Source organism: Pteropus vampyrus, unplaced genomic scaffold (assembly GCF_000151845.1).
Source record: "Pteropus vampyrus isolate Shadow unplaced genomic scaffold, Pvam_2.0 Scaffold62, whole genome shotgun sequence".
Classification (NCBI taxonomy): Eukaryota; Metazoa; Chordata; class Mammalia; order Chiroptera; family Pteropodidae; genus Pteropus; species Pteropus vampyrus.
Genome location: NW_011888843.1, coordinates 1,725,999 through 1,745,246, shown reverse-complemented (window position 1 = coordinate 1,745,246; position 19,248 = coordinate 1,725,999). Strand labels below are relative to the sequence as shown.

The 19,248-nt window shown below is 35.9% G+C and overlaps 2 protein-coding genes across 3 annotated transcripts in view; one reads left to right on the top strand and one right to left on the bottom strand.

The window, feature by feature from the left end:
• PIGN (phosphatidylinositol glycan anchor biosynthesis class N) overlaps positions 1-16,024 on the bottom strand; it is an 84,952-nt gene extending 68,928 nt beyond the window's left edge. The window contains exons 1-7 of the mRNA XM_011361068.2: positions 15,871-16,024; positions 14,967-15,014; positions 13,836-13,865; positions 5,760-6,009; positions 3,283-3,404; positions 2,709-2,807; positions 864-967 (exon numbers count right to left, since the gene is read on the bottom strand). Coding sequence (XP_011359370.1) covers positions 864-967; positions 2,709-2,807; positions 3,283-3,404; positions 5,760-6,009; positions 13,836-13,865; positions 14,967-14,976 — 615 coding nt within the window. The 5' untranslated portion in view covers positions 14,977-15,014; positions 15,871-16,024. The remainder of the gene's footprint in view (positions 1-863; positions 968-2,708; positions 2,808-3,282; positions 3,405-5,759; positions 6,010-13,835; positions 13,866-14,966; positions 15,015-15,870) is intronic.
• Positions 16,025-16,232: 208 nt separating this feature from the next.
• KIAA1468 (KIAA1468 ortholog) overlaps positions 16,233-19,248 on the top strand; it is a 102,356-nt gene continuing 99,340 nt past the window's right edge. For both annotated transcript variants that reach the window (XM_011361067.2, XM_011361066.2), the window contains exon 1: positions 16,233-17,008. In XM_011361067.2, the coding sequence (XP_011359369.1) occupies positions 16,480-17,008 (529 nt within the window). In that variant the 5' untranslated portion in view covers positions 16,233-16,479. The remainder of the gene's footprint in view (positions 17,009-19,248) is intronic.

Genomic DNA, 19,248 nt, shown 5'->3' with positions numbered 1-19,248 from the left:
ATGCTCACTCTTCCTTCAGGGCCCAAGACTTACAGAATGCTGTTGGCCTGAAACACTCTTCTCTATGTGTATTCCAGATCCATCCTTTTCCTTTTTCTCCCATATTTCCTCAGTGATCATCTCAAAATTTTCTCGAAAGCCTTTCCCTAACTGTCCAGTCTAGATCAGAATTTTCATATTTTTAGTCCCTGTATTTTCTTTCACACTATTTACCACTGTTGATGATTTTCTACTTTTGTTTTTACTTTATATATATATATATCGTATTTTATGAAGTCATGGGCAAATCTTTTTTCTGTTCACTATCATCATATCACCAATACCAGCAATGTTGAAATAAAAGGAAAAAAAGGCATAAAATCAGGCTAGCCATCAGCTATTTCTTCCTATCCACAACTCATAATTTTCAGTTATATATATAATTCATAATGTTTAGTTATACATATGAAATTAGAAGCCAAAGGCCTTTAAGCAGAGGCTAACGTAAGTAGATTAAATTAAGAAGTGATAATTAGCAAAGGAATTAAACAGCATTTTTCAAAAGGCTTTCACACGCCTCACACGGTGCCACTACTGTAAGACTGGTTCTGTGGTCAATGAAAGATCGAGCTTTACCATAGGATGATTTAGCAGACTAGGACTAAAATACGGGTCAACTGAATTCCACTGAATTTTGAGCTTCTATTAGTTACTGTAGAATGGATAATTTCTTAGAATCCAGTCTTAAAAATAGTGTGCTGCAATATAGAACTTTTACATTCACACAAGTAGAAACCATTAAGATGCATTCAACTAACATATCAGTTTCTAGTACTTTAGGTAGAAATGTGTGTGCTGTACATTAATCGCTCAATAATACATACCTTAATATTATCAAAAACCCATGTATCCAGTTTTGTTACATCCTGGGCACCAAAATCTTCATCATTAGCATCATAACTATATATATAAACATGGTTTCCAGTAGCTGATGAAAAGAAAATTTGGGGGGCAAATTTTTAATAATCTTTCAAACTGTCCCAAACATAAACTAGTCATTTAAAGATTTTTATAGCCAGAATTTTTCACGTAGCATTTTATATCATGATGGGGAAGAGAAAGATGGGAGAAATAAACATTTATTTTATGTACCGTGAACCATGTGTTGTACTTTAACGCATGCTGTTGCTTTTTGTTCTCACAATAACATATTCTAATTTTACATACACATTACATATAAGTTAATTATCTTGCCAAAGTGACAACGCTAATACACAAAAATAAACACCAAAGTCTCCCTATATGGGTTTAACTTTTCAAAAACCTTTTTTGTGTCAGGATATTATAATCTAAAATAGATGAAGTCATTTAGTTTACAAAATTCCTAAAGCAAGAAGAAGATTGAACTATTTCACTTCTGTTATTCACAGAATATGTGTATATTTCTCAATATAAGGGAATAAATATTGCTTATTGACAAACAGTTTGATGGGGTAAACATATTAATCTTATACATTTGCAAGATTTTATTAAGAATCTAATCAACTTAGTGAATTTTTGAGTTAGATAGATTCTTAAAGATCATAAGGAGAGATAAAATAAAATAATGACAATTTCTCACAATATCAGGTTATCTCTACCGACACTATTCCACTGCTCAGCCATTCTACTTCTCACATCTTAAGTAAAGATCTGAGTGGTTTGTTGGTTACCATAAGAAATGAAACATTCTTATTGGACCGTTTCTGATTCAGGCATTGGTCCTGTCCTATCAACTGCAGCCAGAAGTAGGAAGTTTAGTAAGCCATAGCAACTTAATCCATCCTCACCACTACCAGTCCAAACAAAAACTAAACTGCTTCCCAAAGAAGGGAGTATGTAAATGGCAAACAGTTTGTGGTGTTTTGGCTTGCCGTACATAATAATGTCCTATAAATATCATACATAAAATTCTGAATATATATTTTGCTTTTAAGACATAATAATCTTCAATAAATCCAATTATTATAATTACACCCATGGTGATGTATGTTACAAAACCTTTTCATTAAGAGAAATGACCAAACATTCCACTCCCTCTAAAAGGCATTTAATGACATGAAATAAAATCCAAGTGACTTTATGAAATAATATAAATGAATTTTCAAATCGAGAGATGTTCTAATGCTTGCAGATTCATGCACAGAAACAGACACACCAAATCCAAATGGCATGATCCTGAATATATAATTATAAGAATTATAAATATAAATTTTAACATTTAAATCTTAATTTATCAAAGTAAAATTAACCACACATCAACCTCATCATCATGAGGAATTATGGGATAAGCATTTTGCTAAATGTTTCACATGAATTATCTAATTTAATCCAAAACACAAACTTATGAGATGAAAAATTATATTATCAAAAAAAAAAATCCTGAAGTTCAGAGAAGTTGCCTAACTTGCCCAAAATTATAAAACTGTTGAATGGCAGAGCCATATATCATTTCATTGAATACAAGACACTAACAATTGTATGATGTGCCAGTATTTCAAGTACAACTAAGAAGGAAAAATCAAATTGACATTTCTATCCATTGTAACACACCACCCTATTTCAGAAACATTAAATATGTTAAAACATGTATCACAAAATCAATAAAATATAGTGAATCATATATACAATTTAGCATATTAATTTATTACCTATTTATTATCTGAAGAAATATAATCAGTGACTCTTACCTTTGGCAAACATGGACAAAATATCTGGGCTTCCCCAGCTCCATGTGTACTTGCTTTCATTAATAAGAGAATCAAACTCTACAGGATTTTCCTTCCATCCTTCAGGTAATTCAGAAAAAAAAGCAAGTAATAACAATAGTAATATATACATGGTAAAGTATTATTATAGCCCCTAAAGAAGTATTCTTCAAATAATAACAATGAGGATGAAATGCAGAACAAATGCAAAACTAATAACAGATTTTATGTTACACATATTATGCCACAAATTTTTTAAAAGACAATAGATAATTTACTTCTTGCTGAAATATAGAATTATTTTTGGACTTTTGAGAGTTAACATCTAGGAAAATCATAGATCTCTTCAATCATATTTTTTCAATAGCACAGGATGATATAAGACTAAAGTTTAATTCTAGAATCAATACTAGTATGTGTTTAATGTAAGGCCTGCTTAAATGCTTGTCAAAAGTATCTCAAAACATGCTTCATCTGTGTCACGATTCAGTGTTAAAAAAGCAATATTTACATAATAAAATTTTCATGTAATAAAAATGGTCTAAACAGACAATACCTTTGGCAACTGCACTGACATCTTCATAAAACCCAGCTATCAGGGCTACGTGACCTGGCCGAGATTCAGTTGGCACACGTGTATGAGATATCCCCCAGCTGCCTTCATGCATTATGATATTCCTAAAAGATATTATGGATGAACAGTTAATACAGATTATGACTAAATGCTCTGTTAAGGCTTTAGAAAAATAAGATTATTGCAGGAGTCAAAACCAAATGAGTCAAAATATAAGACAGAAAGAAACCTTTCTAACACCAGCTGAGCCCAGGTCTCACTCTCCCACCAGTGGGTTCAGCAGCATAACTGAGCTAAAGTGGATGAACAAGAACCAGCCAACCACTGCACAGAATCATGAGACAAAATACACCAGTGTTGTTTAAGCCACAGAATACTGAAATGGGTTGTTACATAAGTAACTGAGATACACAATGTTATCCTATCAGTGTTAAATTGTACTAGGTGTGATGAGGGCACCGTAGTCATGCAAGACAAAGTCTTTGTTTGTAAGAGGCGCATGCAGAAGTGTTTAGGGAAGTGTCATGGTATCTTGCTTTCAAATTATTCAGAAAAAAATTAAAAGTTAAAGCCTCTGTGTGTGTATGTGTGTGTGTGTGTGTACTGAGAAAATGCAAATATGAAAAAAATTAACAACTGTTAGATCTAGGTTAAGGGTATACAAATGTTCATTATATAATCTTTTAAACTTTCTTGTACTTGAAAAATTCTCAATATAAAAAAATTAAGGGGAGGGGAAATGGCAGCACTACTAATTAGGAGTTAAATTATATCCCTAAATATGAGATTAACATAGGCAAAACGGTTTCTTTTGCTAAAATGTATCAACATTCTTTAAGTTTTATCACAGTGATTTGCAAAATTGGGGGAGGCAAAACCACCAATAACACTACTGCAAGAGAAAGGCCTATAGGGCAATGTGTTATAAAACATTGCATTGGTAATAGTTTTCAAGATAAACTTCTGACTCTCAAAATGTCCTGTAGAAAAGCATAAGTACTGGCTTAGAAACATTTAGTATTGACTAATCTCATAATAAAACCAATTTTGGTAGAATACATACATAATAAGAGGCTTGAAAACCACGTATTAAAGGAGAAATATTTTTTCGCTTTTCAGTTATATAATGAAAACTGAACTTAGAAAGGGAGATATAAAGAAGTTTGGATAAAAACTTTGTTTTTTTAACTTTGTTTAAAAACATTTTGATCAGTTCAGATTGTATTTTAAAAAAAAGTGTGAACAAATAAAACCTTTCAAAAACAGATTTAGAGGCAGCTACAAGATTCCTGAAACTGTAAACACACAATGGCATACAACACAAGGCACATCCACTGTGTGAGCCCTTGGCCCACTACCAACACCCAATGGAGAAACAAGTGCTACCAGAAAAGTTCATTTTTTCCTTAACAACTAGTATATTTTTCTTATTAATTTTGCAATGGGAGATATTTCTTTCTTTGATACCCAAAATACATCACCCAATTTTCAAAATTATTTGTAGGAATTTATGTTACACATTTTTATGTAATGAACATTTTCCTACTCATATTTTCCTCCTGCCCTGAGTTGCTCATTTATTTATTTTTATCTTTTAGCATGTTATGCCTTTGAGCCATTGTAATTTATTTCTGGAAATACAACATGGAATTCAAGTTCGTTTACTCCTCTAAGCTATCAATGAATATTTATAAATTGCTTGCTATGTTGTAGCAACTGGAGATAAAGGGACATGAAACACAGTCCCAGCCTGCATGCATCCTGCCATGGTGAATTCTATAAAGACAAATAAAACAGGGTAAAGGCATAGGAGGTAATGATGACAGTGGGGAAGGGGGAAGATAGAATATTTCAGATGAATTTCCACTTGAATTGGAGTTTTAATCCCTCCACAACAGCATTAGGAAGGGCTTCTGAGGGGCTTGGTACTAAGAACAGAAACAAAAACAAAAACAATTGTTTGCGGAAGCCCCTTAAAAAAGTAAATATTTCATTTCAAAGTCACTTAAGAGAATCTAAAATTACAATGGAACAGTGATATAGATTTGGAAGGGCTTTCTATATTTTATAGATGTATTCTGAGTTGAAGTCTATATTTTCTAGTTACACACCACTGTAATTGGCAATTCATTAACATTTATGCTTGTCATTATTTTAAATATTAAACAAGCTTATTTTATAAGAAAAAGATAATATAGTGAGCTGTAAGCCAAGTTTGAAAAATTAAAACAAGTTAGGCCAAGCAGCTAAAGTTATACATTTCAATTCACCTGATATCAACTTCCACGACAACTGAAATAACTGCTAGGAGGAAATAAACTTGCTACCCATAAGACAAAGGCAGATGTATATGTACCCTATTCCTTTTCTCACCATCAATTCTGTGCCCAACACGATGAGATAAAGAGTATCTGGGTAACATTTTCCAGACGTGTCTTTGTTCCAGGCGACATGCTTACCTAATAAATGGCGCTCTAGAATTTCCATTTTCGTCTAATTCATAAAGTGTATCTGCTCGCAGGCCATCGGCAACAATGAGCACCAATCTTCTTGCTGGAGGAGGCAATGGTGTAGACTGAGGCGTCATCCCATGAACCAAAGGAGATGTAAAATAAATGTCAAAGATGGAAGTGAAGAACACAAAATGCACGAGCAGTCCCACAATAAAGAAGAGCAGCATATCCAGTGCAACGAATTCTTCAAGAAATGCTGAAAGAGGGAACAAAATTAAATTTGGGTAAACTTTAATGCAATTACATGTTTTCACATATCTTGATGACTACATGTAGACTGAACACATATTTTAAAATTTTACATAACTCACAACTTCATTTATGATGATAACGACATTATTTAGTGAGATGATACTGAAATAAAATGCATAAGTACATTCAAGCAAAAAGAAAATGTTCAAATATAATAAGCAATTAGCTCCGATAAACCATTCATAACAAAATTAAATGTATACAAAACTCATAAAAACTAACACTAGATCAAAAAACAAAGAAGGAACTAAATGAGCCCTAAAATGAGTTAGGGTTCCGTCAAATCAAATCCTGTATAAAATAGAAAATACAACTTGTGGTGCTCTTGGATGCACAAACAACTACTGATATTCTCAGAATTTTAACATCATCTAAATGTGTGTGGATTTTTTCGACTTTTAACAGCTCAGGAAACTTCTAGATTCTCTTGACTATCATCACCAAGTTAAGCAGACAGCATGCATTTTTTTCCAGTTAGCTAAATTATAGGAAGGAAAAAGTGGTTCAGTTTTATCTGTGCTTCAAAAAAATTATACTTATTAAGGGAACACTTTATTTTAGGTCCCTGAACCAATATAAAAAAGCAGGTTACATTCATTCATTAAAAATGTTCTGTGCACATATTACGTGCCTAACTATGTGTTAGGGGTACTACAGAGAACACCAGAAACATAGATATGATGAGTTTATAAATATCTACAGATGGAAAACTAAGCAATGTGAAACATTTAAATAATACTGTAAAAAATAAATAAAATGAATGAATGAATAATAAACAAACAAACAAACAAACAAACAAATAAATAATGTTCTGAGTCAGTAACTGCCAAGATCTTGCCATTAACTGCCAAGATCAAACTTTCCACAGGAGTGCATTGCACACCAGTCTATAATTTGCTTTTGTTGGTGAATCTCTGCAGACTGAAAACAACAACAAAGTACTCTAACTTGTCTTTCTAGTAATGCAACAGCCTTAGCTACAGATAGTGACCCTTGGCTGAAAAAAAAACAAAGATGAAGTGATTTTAATTATAGATGCATCTTATTCTTCTTGGCCTGAAGAATTACATCATAGAAAGAAAGGGTGGCAAAATACCCTGCAAAAACCTGAAAATTAGGGAAAAAAACCTTATCAAAGTCAAGCACATCATAAAAAGAAAATACTTTTTACATAAGAAATAAAGAAAATATTCTGCAATCTAAGGTAAGACTATCAGAATATTGCTTTTTCTAATATATATGAGCTTCAATTAGACAGCAAACACCATCTTAATAATGGCATTCTGAATATAAAAATAAAACCACTGTAATTAAGTTTGGAAAAGATGGGAAAATCACCTATAATTTTAATAGAAAAATCTATTAATAGTTTCTTATAGTTTTTATCCTACCTACATTTTTATAGAGGCTCAGAATTTTATATATTGAATTGTTTCTTTTATTATACATGGAGGCTGAAGAGACATAACTAAATGCAACAAGGAAACCCAGGCAGGTCCTGGATTGGAAAACAGTTAATTGTGGAAAAACTGGTGAATTTCACCTAAGATCTTAGTTAATAGTTTTGAACGAATGTTAATATTCTTGTTTTGATAATTATCCTGTGGTTATGTAAGATGTTACTTGAGGTGAAGTGGATGAAGGGTACACAGTAGAACTCTTGATACTATTCTTCCATGAATCTCAAACTATTTCAAAGTAAAAAGCAGAAATCATTTGGCACCAAAGTCTGTACTTGAAAGATAATGCTGATTACAGTCATAGTTACAACCATCACAAATTTTACGGATAGCTCTGATTTCATGTAACCTTTTTTCTTGTCAATAAAGGTTATTAGCTAAACTTATAGGCTTTAAGTGATTTAATGTTCACACTGGCCATACTGAAAAGCTTACTATGTAAAGACAGTGCTCCGTGCTTCTCTCAGGCTCTGTCCTTCATTCCTTGTTCCTTCTGCTCCCCAGGTGGGATCATTTCAGTTCTTCCTATCTCCATGTTCTTTCTTCTGCCTGCTCAAATATGCTGCTGAACTCCAGTGAATTTCTCATTTGAACTGTTGTACTCTTTGGCTCCAGTGTTTCTCTTTGGCTCCTTTTTATCATTTCTATCTACTTATTGGTTCTCTCGTTGTTCACGCAGGGAAGGACATCATTTTCCTGACTACCTTCAGTTCTTTGCCCCTTGACATTGATTAAAGTTTTTGTGCATTAAGTCCAAAGTCTGGACTTCCTCAGGGATGGTATGCCAATTTATTTTTCCTATGAATGGAACATACTCTCCTGATTTTCTGTATACCTTGTAATTTTTTGGTGAAAACTTGTATTAATATTATAGTGTGGTAACTCTGTAAATCAGATTCTCCCACTTCACCAGGGTTTATTTTTGTTAATTCTTGATGATTTCAGTCATCTGTTTTGCTGAGCATAGCTACCTTCTGCTTGAACCAAAACCAAAAATCCACCAGGAGTAGAAGCCTCATGTCTTTCTGAGCATGTGTTGCATGCACTGGGGTGTGTGTGTGTGTGTGTGTGTGTGTTGAGGGGGGATGTAAAATAAAAGTCAGCCTCTGCCTTGGTCACTCAGGACCACAGTTATTGTAAGAACAAGGTCCACTGTAAACACAAGTAAGCCACAGCAGGAATGCAGGCCATAGTCACCACACCTGCTGCCACTGCCACACCAGTGAATGAAGATGGTAATCCAGTGGGAGAAAATGCTACAATGCTGTCTTACTAAAATTCAGCTGTCCTTTTCTTCATTAGGCAATCTGCTGGTTACTCTAAATGTTGTATAAAATTCTAGAATTTTGAAAAAGGTGATTCTGTCACTCTTTGACAGCTTCTGCTTGTTTTAGTAGAACTGAGGTCTAAGCACATTACTCTGCCATTTTCTGTGATGCCATCTAGAGATTGTTTTCAGAACTACTCATAATAGTTAATAACAGAGAAACCTGCCATGCAAAGAGTGAATATTGCCAGTCAAAACTGTGAGAAAGTACTTGAGAAATGCACCCAAGATTATAAGGTAAATTATTAGGCCATGAAATTACTATTAGTTCATTTGCCTCTATTATTTTGGAGTATATATATTTTCCATCTTGATTTATGTCATTTTTAATTGAAAACTAATGTGACTTTACAAAATGCCACATAAAAACCAATTTTCAAATTTCCTCATGGCTAGAAGTTGCAATTATTTAGATGATTCATGTTCAGTTATACACTTGAGAAGAATTCAATTTTTTTTTTCTTAATAGCTAATGTCCTTTATCTGTTCCAGGATACCACCGTAGTTATTTGTCATGTCTCCTTAGGCTTCTCCTGGCTGTGACAATTTTTCAGATTTTGCTTATTTTAATGACTTTTGTGAGTTTTGAGGAGTATTTGTCAAGTATATTGTATGATGTTCTTCCATTGTAATTTGTCTGATGTTTTTCACATGATTAGAATGGGTTTATAGATTTGAGGAAGGAAAACTAAATGTATAAAGTGCCATTTTCATCATATCATATCAAGGGTATGTACTATCAACATGACTTAAAACTAACTGGTATTAAACTTGACCACCTGACTAAGGTAGAGTTTGTTGGGTTTCTCCACTGTAAAGTTAATGGTTTTCGGCCCCTTTTATACTATACTCTTTGGAAGGAGGTCATTATGTGCAACATAATGACCTCCTTCCAAACACTTAAGGAGTGAGGAGTTGTGCTCCACCTACTGAGAGCAGGAAGTAGCTACATAAACTGTTTGTAATTCCCCTGCAAAGACAGTATATATTTTAAACTCAGTCAATTGTGGGATTAAAAGCCATCTACCGTTCTATAGGATTTGATTAACGTTATAACCATCAACAAAGATTTCCACTCTTGCTTTCTCCATCCTATTTATAAATTAATTTTTACCAGTATAGATACAAAAAGCCATTATTCTTTTTATGAGCCTATCAAAAAACCCTATGAATTATCTCACTTAGGTATATATTGTGTTATGTAACTAGACTACAATTATTTGAACATTATCTTGCTGTAGACATTGTCCTTTATTGCCATTACTACAAAGAATACTGCAATTAAGCGTATCTCTTATGGTAAAATTGGGAAACTTTCAGAATGACAAACAGTAGAATGGTGACCCATTACAAAATTAATCTGGCGGGCTGCAATTAGCTGCCTTTCTTTTTTAAAATGGAATAGAATAGAATAGAATAGAATAGAATAGAATAGAATAGAATAGAATAGAATAGAATAGAATAGAATAGAAGAATGCATCACTATAAAGTAGTTCAGATGTAGTAAGGTAAACGATTGTTTTGAAAAAGAGTATTTTAACTTTTCCCAATGTGTGAACATGCATGTATGTGCACGCATGAATATAGCAGGTTATAGTGAAAACTGTATTTCAAACTATTTAAAGAACAAATAAGTTTGAAAGCCATCTCTATTAAGTGGAAATGTAGGAATAAATGGTATTTTCAGTTTCATAAGATAGTGGCAAAGTGTTCGTAATAACCGACATGCCTGCCAGCAATGTATGAGAGTTCCTCTTATCTCTAAGTCCCTGCAATTGTCTGGTATTGTCTACTTACCTTACCACAATCCAAACAGGATGAACAAGCATCCAGCTGAGCATTTGTCTAATGACTAGTGAGGATGCACGTTTTTTCATGTAGATAGCCAGTTGTGCTTCCTATCCCTTCAATTGTGTGTTCAGATCCTTTGATCAAACTGGGTTAGGGTTGTTGGCCTTTTTTCTCCGACTTGCAGGTTATAATTATATGTGTGTAGCTATATAAATCTAGATATACATATTCATATATAAATTTATGTTGCCTTTCGTTAAACAGAAGTTTTATAACTTTAATACAAAACAGTTCATCAAACTTCTCCTTCTGGATTGAGTTCTTTGGGTTATATGTGAAAACTTCCCTTGATCTTATGTTATATAATAGTTTTAAACTAGAGCTAAATTCTAATAGCTTAAAATTTTGAGAATTTATCATTATTGAGAATTTATCTGTATGTGGTATGAGACAGAGATCTAATTTTATGTTTTTAACCAATTGACATAAGTATTAGTTTAGCTACCACTTTACAATTTAAGATAAATTCCACATTAGATATAGATACAGGTAAAAAACTTTAAATTCAAATCTTGACCTTTGCTATTTATAATAATAAAATTGAAAACAATATCTGACTATAGAGAACAGGTACATTGTTTATTCCATGGACAGAAAAAGGGGTTCTACAGCAAGTAACCTCACAGGGTGATCTGACCATAAATTCCTAAATGGGCAGGTCATGGTGCGCAGTCACGTTCCAGGCATACAACTTCCTTAGTAAAAGGCTTATCTTTGTCTTAAGCAAGCCCTGTCCATCTCTGCTATGCATCTAGGTTAACACACCTTTAAAATGCCTCTTTTCAGACCCTTCCACCGAAACCACCCTCAAGGGAGCACAGCATCTTATTAACTATCCTGTATTCCAGTCAGAGCTTTGCTTTCTCCCACCTTCTTGTAATCTCCCATACATTCCCTCTTTAATTCCAAATGCATAAAAGAAGCTACAAACTCACTTCGAGAAGCATTTTTCTCAGTTTGGTTTTCTCAGATCTTGCTTCCAGGTGTATCCTCTATTTGGTGCAAATAAATTTTTATAAAAATTCTCTATAGGTTTGGATGGTCATACATCAACAATTCATAATGAAATATTATGCAACATCGAAAATGAATTAAGCCATATCTATGACAAGGATACAGGTCACAAATATAAAGCTCAATAAAAAAATTTTTTTAAGGCATTGCCTGCCCTTTTCTCCCCAATAGCTCCAAACTTCTTGAAAATATTAAATACAAATTCTTTTCACCTGACCACCTAGTTCTCAAATGACCTAAACTGAGCTTTCGTTTCCATTACATCAGAGAGAAAGCTTTCATTAAGGTAACTACGACTGTAAAATCCAACACTTATTTTTTAATCTTCATTTTGCATGGCTTATCCATTCAATTTGTCTTTGTGAACCATGCTTTTTTAAAAAAAAAAAAAAGTTGCTCTCATTTCCTGGCTTCTGTGAACATTATTTCTCCGGTTTTCATCCTACATAGAATGGTCTCTATCTGATAAAGACTAACGTAGAACGGTCTCTATTTGGTCAGTGAATTTTGGAGTTACACAAAACTTGGTCGCAGGCCCTCTCCTCTCCTCAGTCTATACTTTTCGCTGAGACATTTTTAAACATACCCTTGGCTTCAGTTATCAACCATATGCAAAAGTCTCAACAAATTATACCTTCAAATCCACATATGTAACTCCAACCTTGACACATCCACTTGGATATTTCAAAGAAATGCAAACTGATTATGTTTAAAACCAAACTCATGATATCCTACTCCACCCCACCCCACCATGCAACTTGTTTCTATAGGAACCTTCCTAACTCTCTTCCACCCAGGTATGCAAATCAGAGAACTAGGAGTCATTCTTTATAAGCTATTCTTCTGCTGTAGAGCCATGCAGGGGGTTTTTTGTTTTGCTTTTTTCAAAATGTAAATCTGAACATCTCACCTCTTATGTAAAATCCTTTGGTGACTCTCCCACATCATAATCAAAACTAAAGTCCTTAATATGACTAATAAGGTCTTACATGGACTGGCCTCTGCCTGCCTTTCTAGCCTTGTGTCAAAGCACGCTTCCTTGCTTTATGGCATCTCACCACACTGGCCTTCTTCTATTTCTTTATGTAGCCTATGCTTCCTATAAGACCTTAATAAGTACAATCACTTTCAACCTACCCGCCATCCTCTCGCATCCCATTGTCTAGTAACATCTGCTTGTACAAATCAGAAACTAAAACCTTTATTCAGTTTATAATTACATAGCGATATTTTTGAGTATTTCGATTACTGCCTGTCTCTATCACTTAACCATAATTTCATGACAGCAAGACAGGGCTTCTCCAGCACTCATCACAGTCCTAGGCACTTAGTAAGGACTCAAAGGTTTACTAAATAAATAATTTAGAATTATCATTTCAAAGGTACATGTAATATGCACTATTGCCACTAGAGGCTGCCTTGCTTCTCTTTTTATTTCTCCATGAACTGTGAAGATTTGGGATACTTTAAAAAGATACATAACTTTTATGCTTAAGTCATTTACTACAGTGATTCCAAAATATTCTTCACATACTACTTATTACTGCTAAGAACATAAATATTAAGCAATATTATTAACATTTCTCTTTAAACAGAATCAGATTTTATTCAGATTTCTTGAAAAAGAAAACTTTGTCACGGTTGAATCATTTAGAAACCTCTCAAAATAAATGAATAACTACTAAAAATCTTGTACCAATAAAAATTTATGCCTATGGAATGTTTACTACACATTAAAAAACAAAAAAAAATAGATATTTCTAAAACTTTAAGTCAACCAAAACTTGCATTTAAAATGTTACTTGTATTTAAGACTATTAAAACCAAAAATAATTTTTAAACACTAAAATGATTGAAGTGCTTAAAAAAAAGCAATCTGTTGCATCTTCATCGGTAAGATACAAACTTCACTGAGGTACCTGTTTATTCAATAAAACATTCGCTGTAAATACCTACACTAATGCAAATCTCACTAAGCAGAAAAAACTCTCAACATATTAATAAATTATAAGTAGATTAACAATCAGCAATTATTAATATTCTAACATGTGTGCTACTTCTTAAACATTTTAATTGATAAATAAACCTCTGTGTATTGTGGAAAAGAGATGTACTTACCGAGAAGACTGGCCGTTGATTTGTTACGGGCTTGGTAGGTCACATAAATAAGTCCATGATTAGAAGTTATGAAGTAGAATCGAGAAACTACAGATTTGTATCAGAAGCCAAATCATGAAGAACTCCTACATCCAGCTTCTTACAACTCTCTGCGGATATATTTTAAGTCTATTTTCAACTTACATTTCAGAAGTCAGAACTTACATTTCAGAAGTCAGACCCTAAATTAAAGGTATTCTCTTTAGGCTTTACTGACTTAATTGCTTTTTCCAGCTGCTAAATTGCTTTTTAGCTGCTAAACAGTCGATATTAGTTTTATTTTTAAAAACCTGTAAAACATTCTCAAAATATACTAATATTGCATTAACTGATAACTGACTATAATAGCAACATTAAGTACCAGGCACTGTGACAAGTACATTCCTAATTCTACGTGCTTTCGTTATCTCCTTGACAGAAGAATGTAAGTGAAACTGAGAGAAGTAACTTTTTTAAAGTCTCACAGCAAATAATTGGTATAACTGGGATATAAACTTTAGGCAATTCCATCTGATAAGAATGATCCTCCCCAGGGATCTTAAGTGCAGGAGATTTCTAAAATTCTCCATCACAGAGATGGAAATATTGTGTATAAACTATCCATTTCTAATCATGCCCTTTCCATGCCATTCACGAATCCCTCTCATTCCTCTTCCAGAAATTGGTCCCATTTTCAATCTCTCGCAAATTCATTTACAATAAGAATCAGCAATCCTTTTTGCTAAGAAATACGTGACAAGATACAGCATTAGCTATTCTGATAAAATCCCCAAGATCGAGGATTTTTTTCATGTTTTTCTTCAATTTATGATTGGAACATTAGTAGCTAATGTTCTATAAAAATTTTCAAATTCTTAGTACTAATAACGAAGAAACAACTTCTAGCAAAAACAAAACAAAACAAACCAAAACGTCATTCAAACGAAAATTTTAGTTTACTAAGCCTGGGGAAACTGGAATTACAGCCTACACTTTACTATTGGCATGTCATTAAACGTAAACCAATAACCTGATCTAAAGTTATTAGGAATGCTCTATTTTAATTTTTCCACAGAGCTAAAGGAGATACTTTACTGCTTCAATGTAACTTACCTGATAACATAATTACTGCTGCCTATTTATTTCAGTGATTAAAGGAAGCTATAAAGAGAGAAAGGACATCTTAAACCTGCAAAAGTGGCAATTTATATGTGAAGAAAATAGCAGCTCTTAGGAACAGCACTCTAATATTGTTGGCTAGAAACTAATATCCCATTTACCACCTCGGATTATAAGAAGTGACATCAAAGATAAACTTCCAAACTTAGTATACTTACTTTATGTGCTAACATTTGATAAAGAAAATCTAAAGGGTCTAAAGCGTCTAAGTTTTAAGTTAAGTTTCATAGTCAATACGTGAATTTCAGCCTAATGGACAAGATGCAAGGCATAGTTGGAAAAGAATGGCTTTGGACGTTTGATTTTAGTTCCTCTGAATACTTGTGAGTGGCGTTGAGTTTGCCAGACCAATGAACGTTTCTAGGCTTAAATTTACTTCTCTGCTGATAGTGCTGCATTTGATATTTGGAAAGGTCCCTGCTGTGCAAACTGTGTATTAAATGCTAAGAGTTTATCGAGCTCCCAACAGTTTGTTATCCAAGTCGAGACTATCATTTTCCATTTACTCTCTCCATCTCCTACGCCCCACCCCATCCTGCCCTTTTATAGCACTAACTCGCCGGCGAGAAGGCGCTCTCCAGAAGTGCAGAAGCCGGTGCTGTCACTAGGCCTCCAGGGCAAGCAGGCACATGGCTGGCAAGTGGAGGAAGAGAAACGAAGCCAATTTCTAACCACTTCCCTGAGTACCCGCTACACGTGCTGAGAAAATATCTCGAACAGGCAGCAAACAGTAAGAAAAAGTGAAGTGTGCTAAGACAGCCGCGCGTCCGCGGGTAGGGGGCCAGTTTCCACCACCGCGCCTTTGCGCGCTGGTCCCCGGATTTTACCTGGGGCTTACCCAGTTCAGGCCTGATCTCGGGAATGAGGCCTCCTCAGCGCGAAGGCAAGACCCAACGCTTCTGCCGAATTCTCCACTGCCCTCTGAAAGGATAGCCAAGAGAACGTTCCTCAACGAGTGTCATAAACGCCTCTCAACCGCGGAACGCCCCCCAACACTTACCTGGCCAACGACTCATCTCGCGATAATTCTAGGACCAGCCCTCCGTACCTCCAACCCCTCTTCTTCCTTTGACCAATCACACAGGAGTAGGGGCGGGGTTTAGCCTTTGAGCCCAGAGCGGCTTTGCTCACTGGAGCTGTGAGCGGACGGAGCTGGGGCGGGGTGGGGGCGGGACGGAGGCGGGGCACGCGCCATCTCTCGCGAGACTGGAGACCAGGAAGACGCCTGCAGAGCCGGGCGCTGGTGCTGCAGCAGCGGCGGAGGCAGTGAGTGCTGCTGCATCTGGACCTTTTGCCTGTGAGCCTACGCCTGGTCATCAGGTGGGGAGGCGGGACGTGGCCAGGCCGGAGCTGTGGGAGTACGCAGTGCCCGCTGAGATTTAGGGAGGATTCAGACTGCGGCCTGTCAGCCAGTCAGGGAGGTGCCCCACACTCCTGACAGAATAAGATGGCGGCGATGGCGCCTGGAGGTAGTGGCAGCGGTGGTGGTGGCGTGAATCCATTCCTCAGTGACTCGGACGAGGACGACGACGAGGTAGCGACGTCCGAGGAGCGGCGGGCAGGACTTCGGCTGGGTTCCGGGGGCGGCCTAGATCCTGGCTCTGCGGACTCGCTATCGCCCCAGGATCCTGTGGCCTTAGGGAGCAGTGCACGACCAGGGCTCCCTGGGGAGTCGGCGGCGGCTGCAGTGGCACTGGGGTGCAGTGGGGAGACCTCGACCCGATTGTCAATTGATGCGATCGCGGCTCAGCTGCTGCGCGATCAGTACTTGCTGACTGCCCTGGAGCTGCACACCGAGCTGTTAGAGAGCGGCCGCGAGCTGCCTCGATTGCGCGACTACTTCTCTAATCCGGGCAACTTCGAGAGGCAGAGTGGGACCCCTCCTGGGATAGGGGCGCCGGGGCTCCTTGGAGCAGTCGGCGTTGGAGGCGCAGGAGGTCGGGAGCCGAGTACGACGTCGGGCGGGGGACAGCTCAGTAAGTGAACACAGCCTGTCTCTCCCGCAGGGTTGTTAGGATTGTGGGGGAGGGGGGTATTCCTGGGCGGGTACTGATTACTGGGAATGTTTCAGAGAGACAGTTGCAAGGGTGAGGGTCTTTTGTGGTGGAAGCAAAAGGATCTGGCAGTGGCTGCTCTCTCTGCCTGCCTCTAGCCTTAGGCTGGACTTGCACTTGCACCTGGCTTCCCTGTTGATGTCGGTATTCTATAAAAATATCCAGCATTTTTAGTTCACTGGCTGTTGCGGGACTCCAGAAGGCTCCCTTGCAAACTGACTTATCGCTTTTATCATTTTTCCTTTTTCTCTAATTCCCCGAATCGCCACTACCAGGAAATGGTGTTTCTTAAAATTGTTTGCAGTAATTCTTTGAGTGAAAGTCAAGAGAGAGGAAAGAATGAGAAATGTTGCTCTCTCCGCAAAGTCAGATCCGTTGAAGACCCTTTGTCTTTGGGATGACTTTCTCACTCAAAAATTGGGTTTTCTACTGCATAAAATGTGTTCCGTTTAAAGTCAATTAAATTCAGTTTCAATGCCTTCATTTCAGTAGTCTCCAAAATTACAGGCAATCTAAGGAGCAGGGTAGGCAAGTTCTGCCTGCAGTCTATCTCGTGGTCCCACCACCCCGCACGCAGGCTTTTTGTTCTGCATAAGTTAGAAATTTACTTTTAGCAGTACAAAGTAATAGTTTACCCCATTCATCCTATATTTATAAGCATTTCTTATGGCTTGAAAACATACTCTCAAGGATGTATACTGGATTCCCAGTATCTTCTTTTGGGAGGCATCTTAGATTTTCCCTTAGTAATGATATGAGATGTTTTAGTATGTTATATGAGGCCAACTGGAATTTACTAACATGTTAAATGTACAAAATTGTAGTCTAATTTTAGCCTAATTTTGTCTCTATACATTTGAATGGTGCCAGAGACTTACATTGCCGAACTTAGATGTACTGAAAGTGCTAAGAGTGCATATTTTATCAATGTAAAATAAATCCTAGTTTTCCCTCTTGGATATGGAACTTTCTCAGTGGGTGTAATTTCCTTACTCAATATGTAGGATAATCTTCCTCTTCAGAAAGAGGTCTTTCTCATTGCTGGCCTTTAAGACAATAAAATGTAACAAAGAAGTGTAACAAAATTTCTGTATAATAGTTGGGTTTTTTGTTTGAAGATTTCTAAATTATCTAATAATGACTTTCACCTGACAAGCTCTACCACTTCAGGACCCAGCTCAAACGACATCTTTGTAAATGTTTTCCTTACTCCCCATGCTTGCTTAGTTGCTTCTCTCATTGCGCTACTGTCAAACCTCAACTATAGCCTTTAAAACTTTTGTATTTGATTTGTCAACAATATCATTTTTCTCCAGTAGAGAGTCACTTTTACAGGGAAATTTTTATATCCTTACACTTTATACAGTCCCTGGCCTATTGTTGAGCCTAACTGGATTGCATCTGCTGTTTTTCTACTGTATTATTATAATGAAATTGGTTATTCTTCATAACTTTATTCTATTTAATTTAAAAGAATTTTTAAACCTTTTTAGCCTACCTTGCTATTGATATCACTGTTTATAGTGAAAATTTGTCCCAAAACTTTTTGTATAGAAATAATTTATAATTTAGACCGTAAATATTTTAGCAGTGTTTTAGGGTAAAAGTTTACTTCTAATTGCCTTTACATTTTACATTTTTATAGTTTCTTGGAATAAGTCCTGTGACCAAAAACATCACAATTTAATTACAAATAGTCATGTGCACCTCTGCTTTTCTATGTCCTCATTTATTTGCACCTCTTTTGGGTACTGGAGATATATGCATGTGCATGCACACACACACACACACACACACACACACACACACAAAATATTTTCAAGAATATTTAGCAATATCCCTGGCCTCTATCCACTACATGCCAGTTGCAACCAATACCAAAAACATCCCCCAAAGCTTTGACAACCAAACATGTCTCCAGCATTAACCAGAGAAAGAATGTGCATTTCCTGACTGAGAACCATTTCTATAAATAAGTTTTGCCTGTTCAAAAATTTCATATAAACGGAATCATAGAGCGTATATTTTCTATCTGGCTTCTTTTGCTCAGCATAATGTTTGTTAAATTTAACCATGTTTTTGTGTGTATTAGTAGTTCATTTATTCATTCCTCTGTTAGACATTTGTGGGGATTTTTGGTTTTTTGTTTTGGTTTTGGTTTT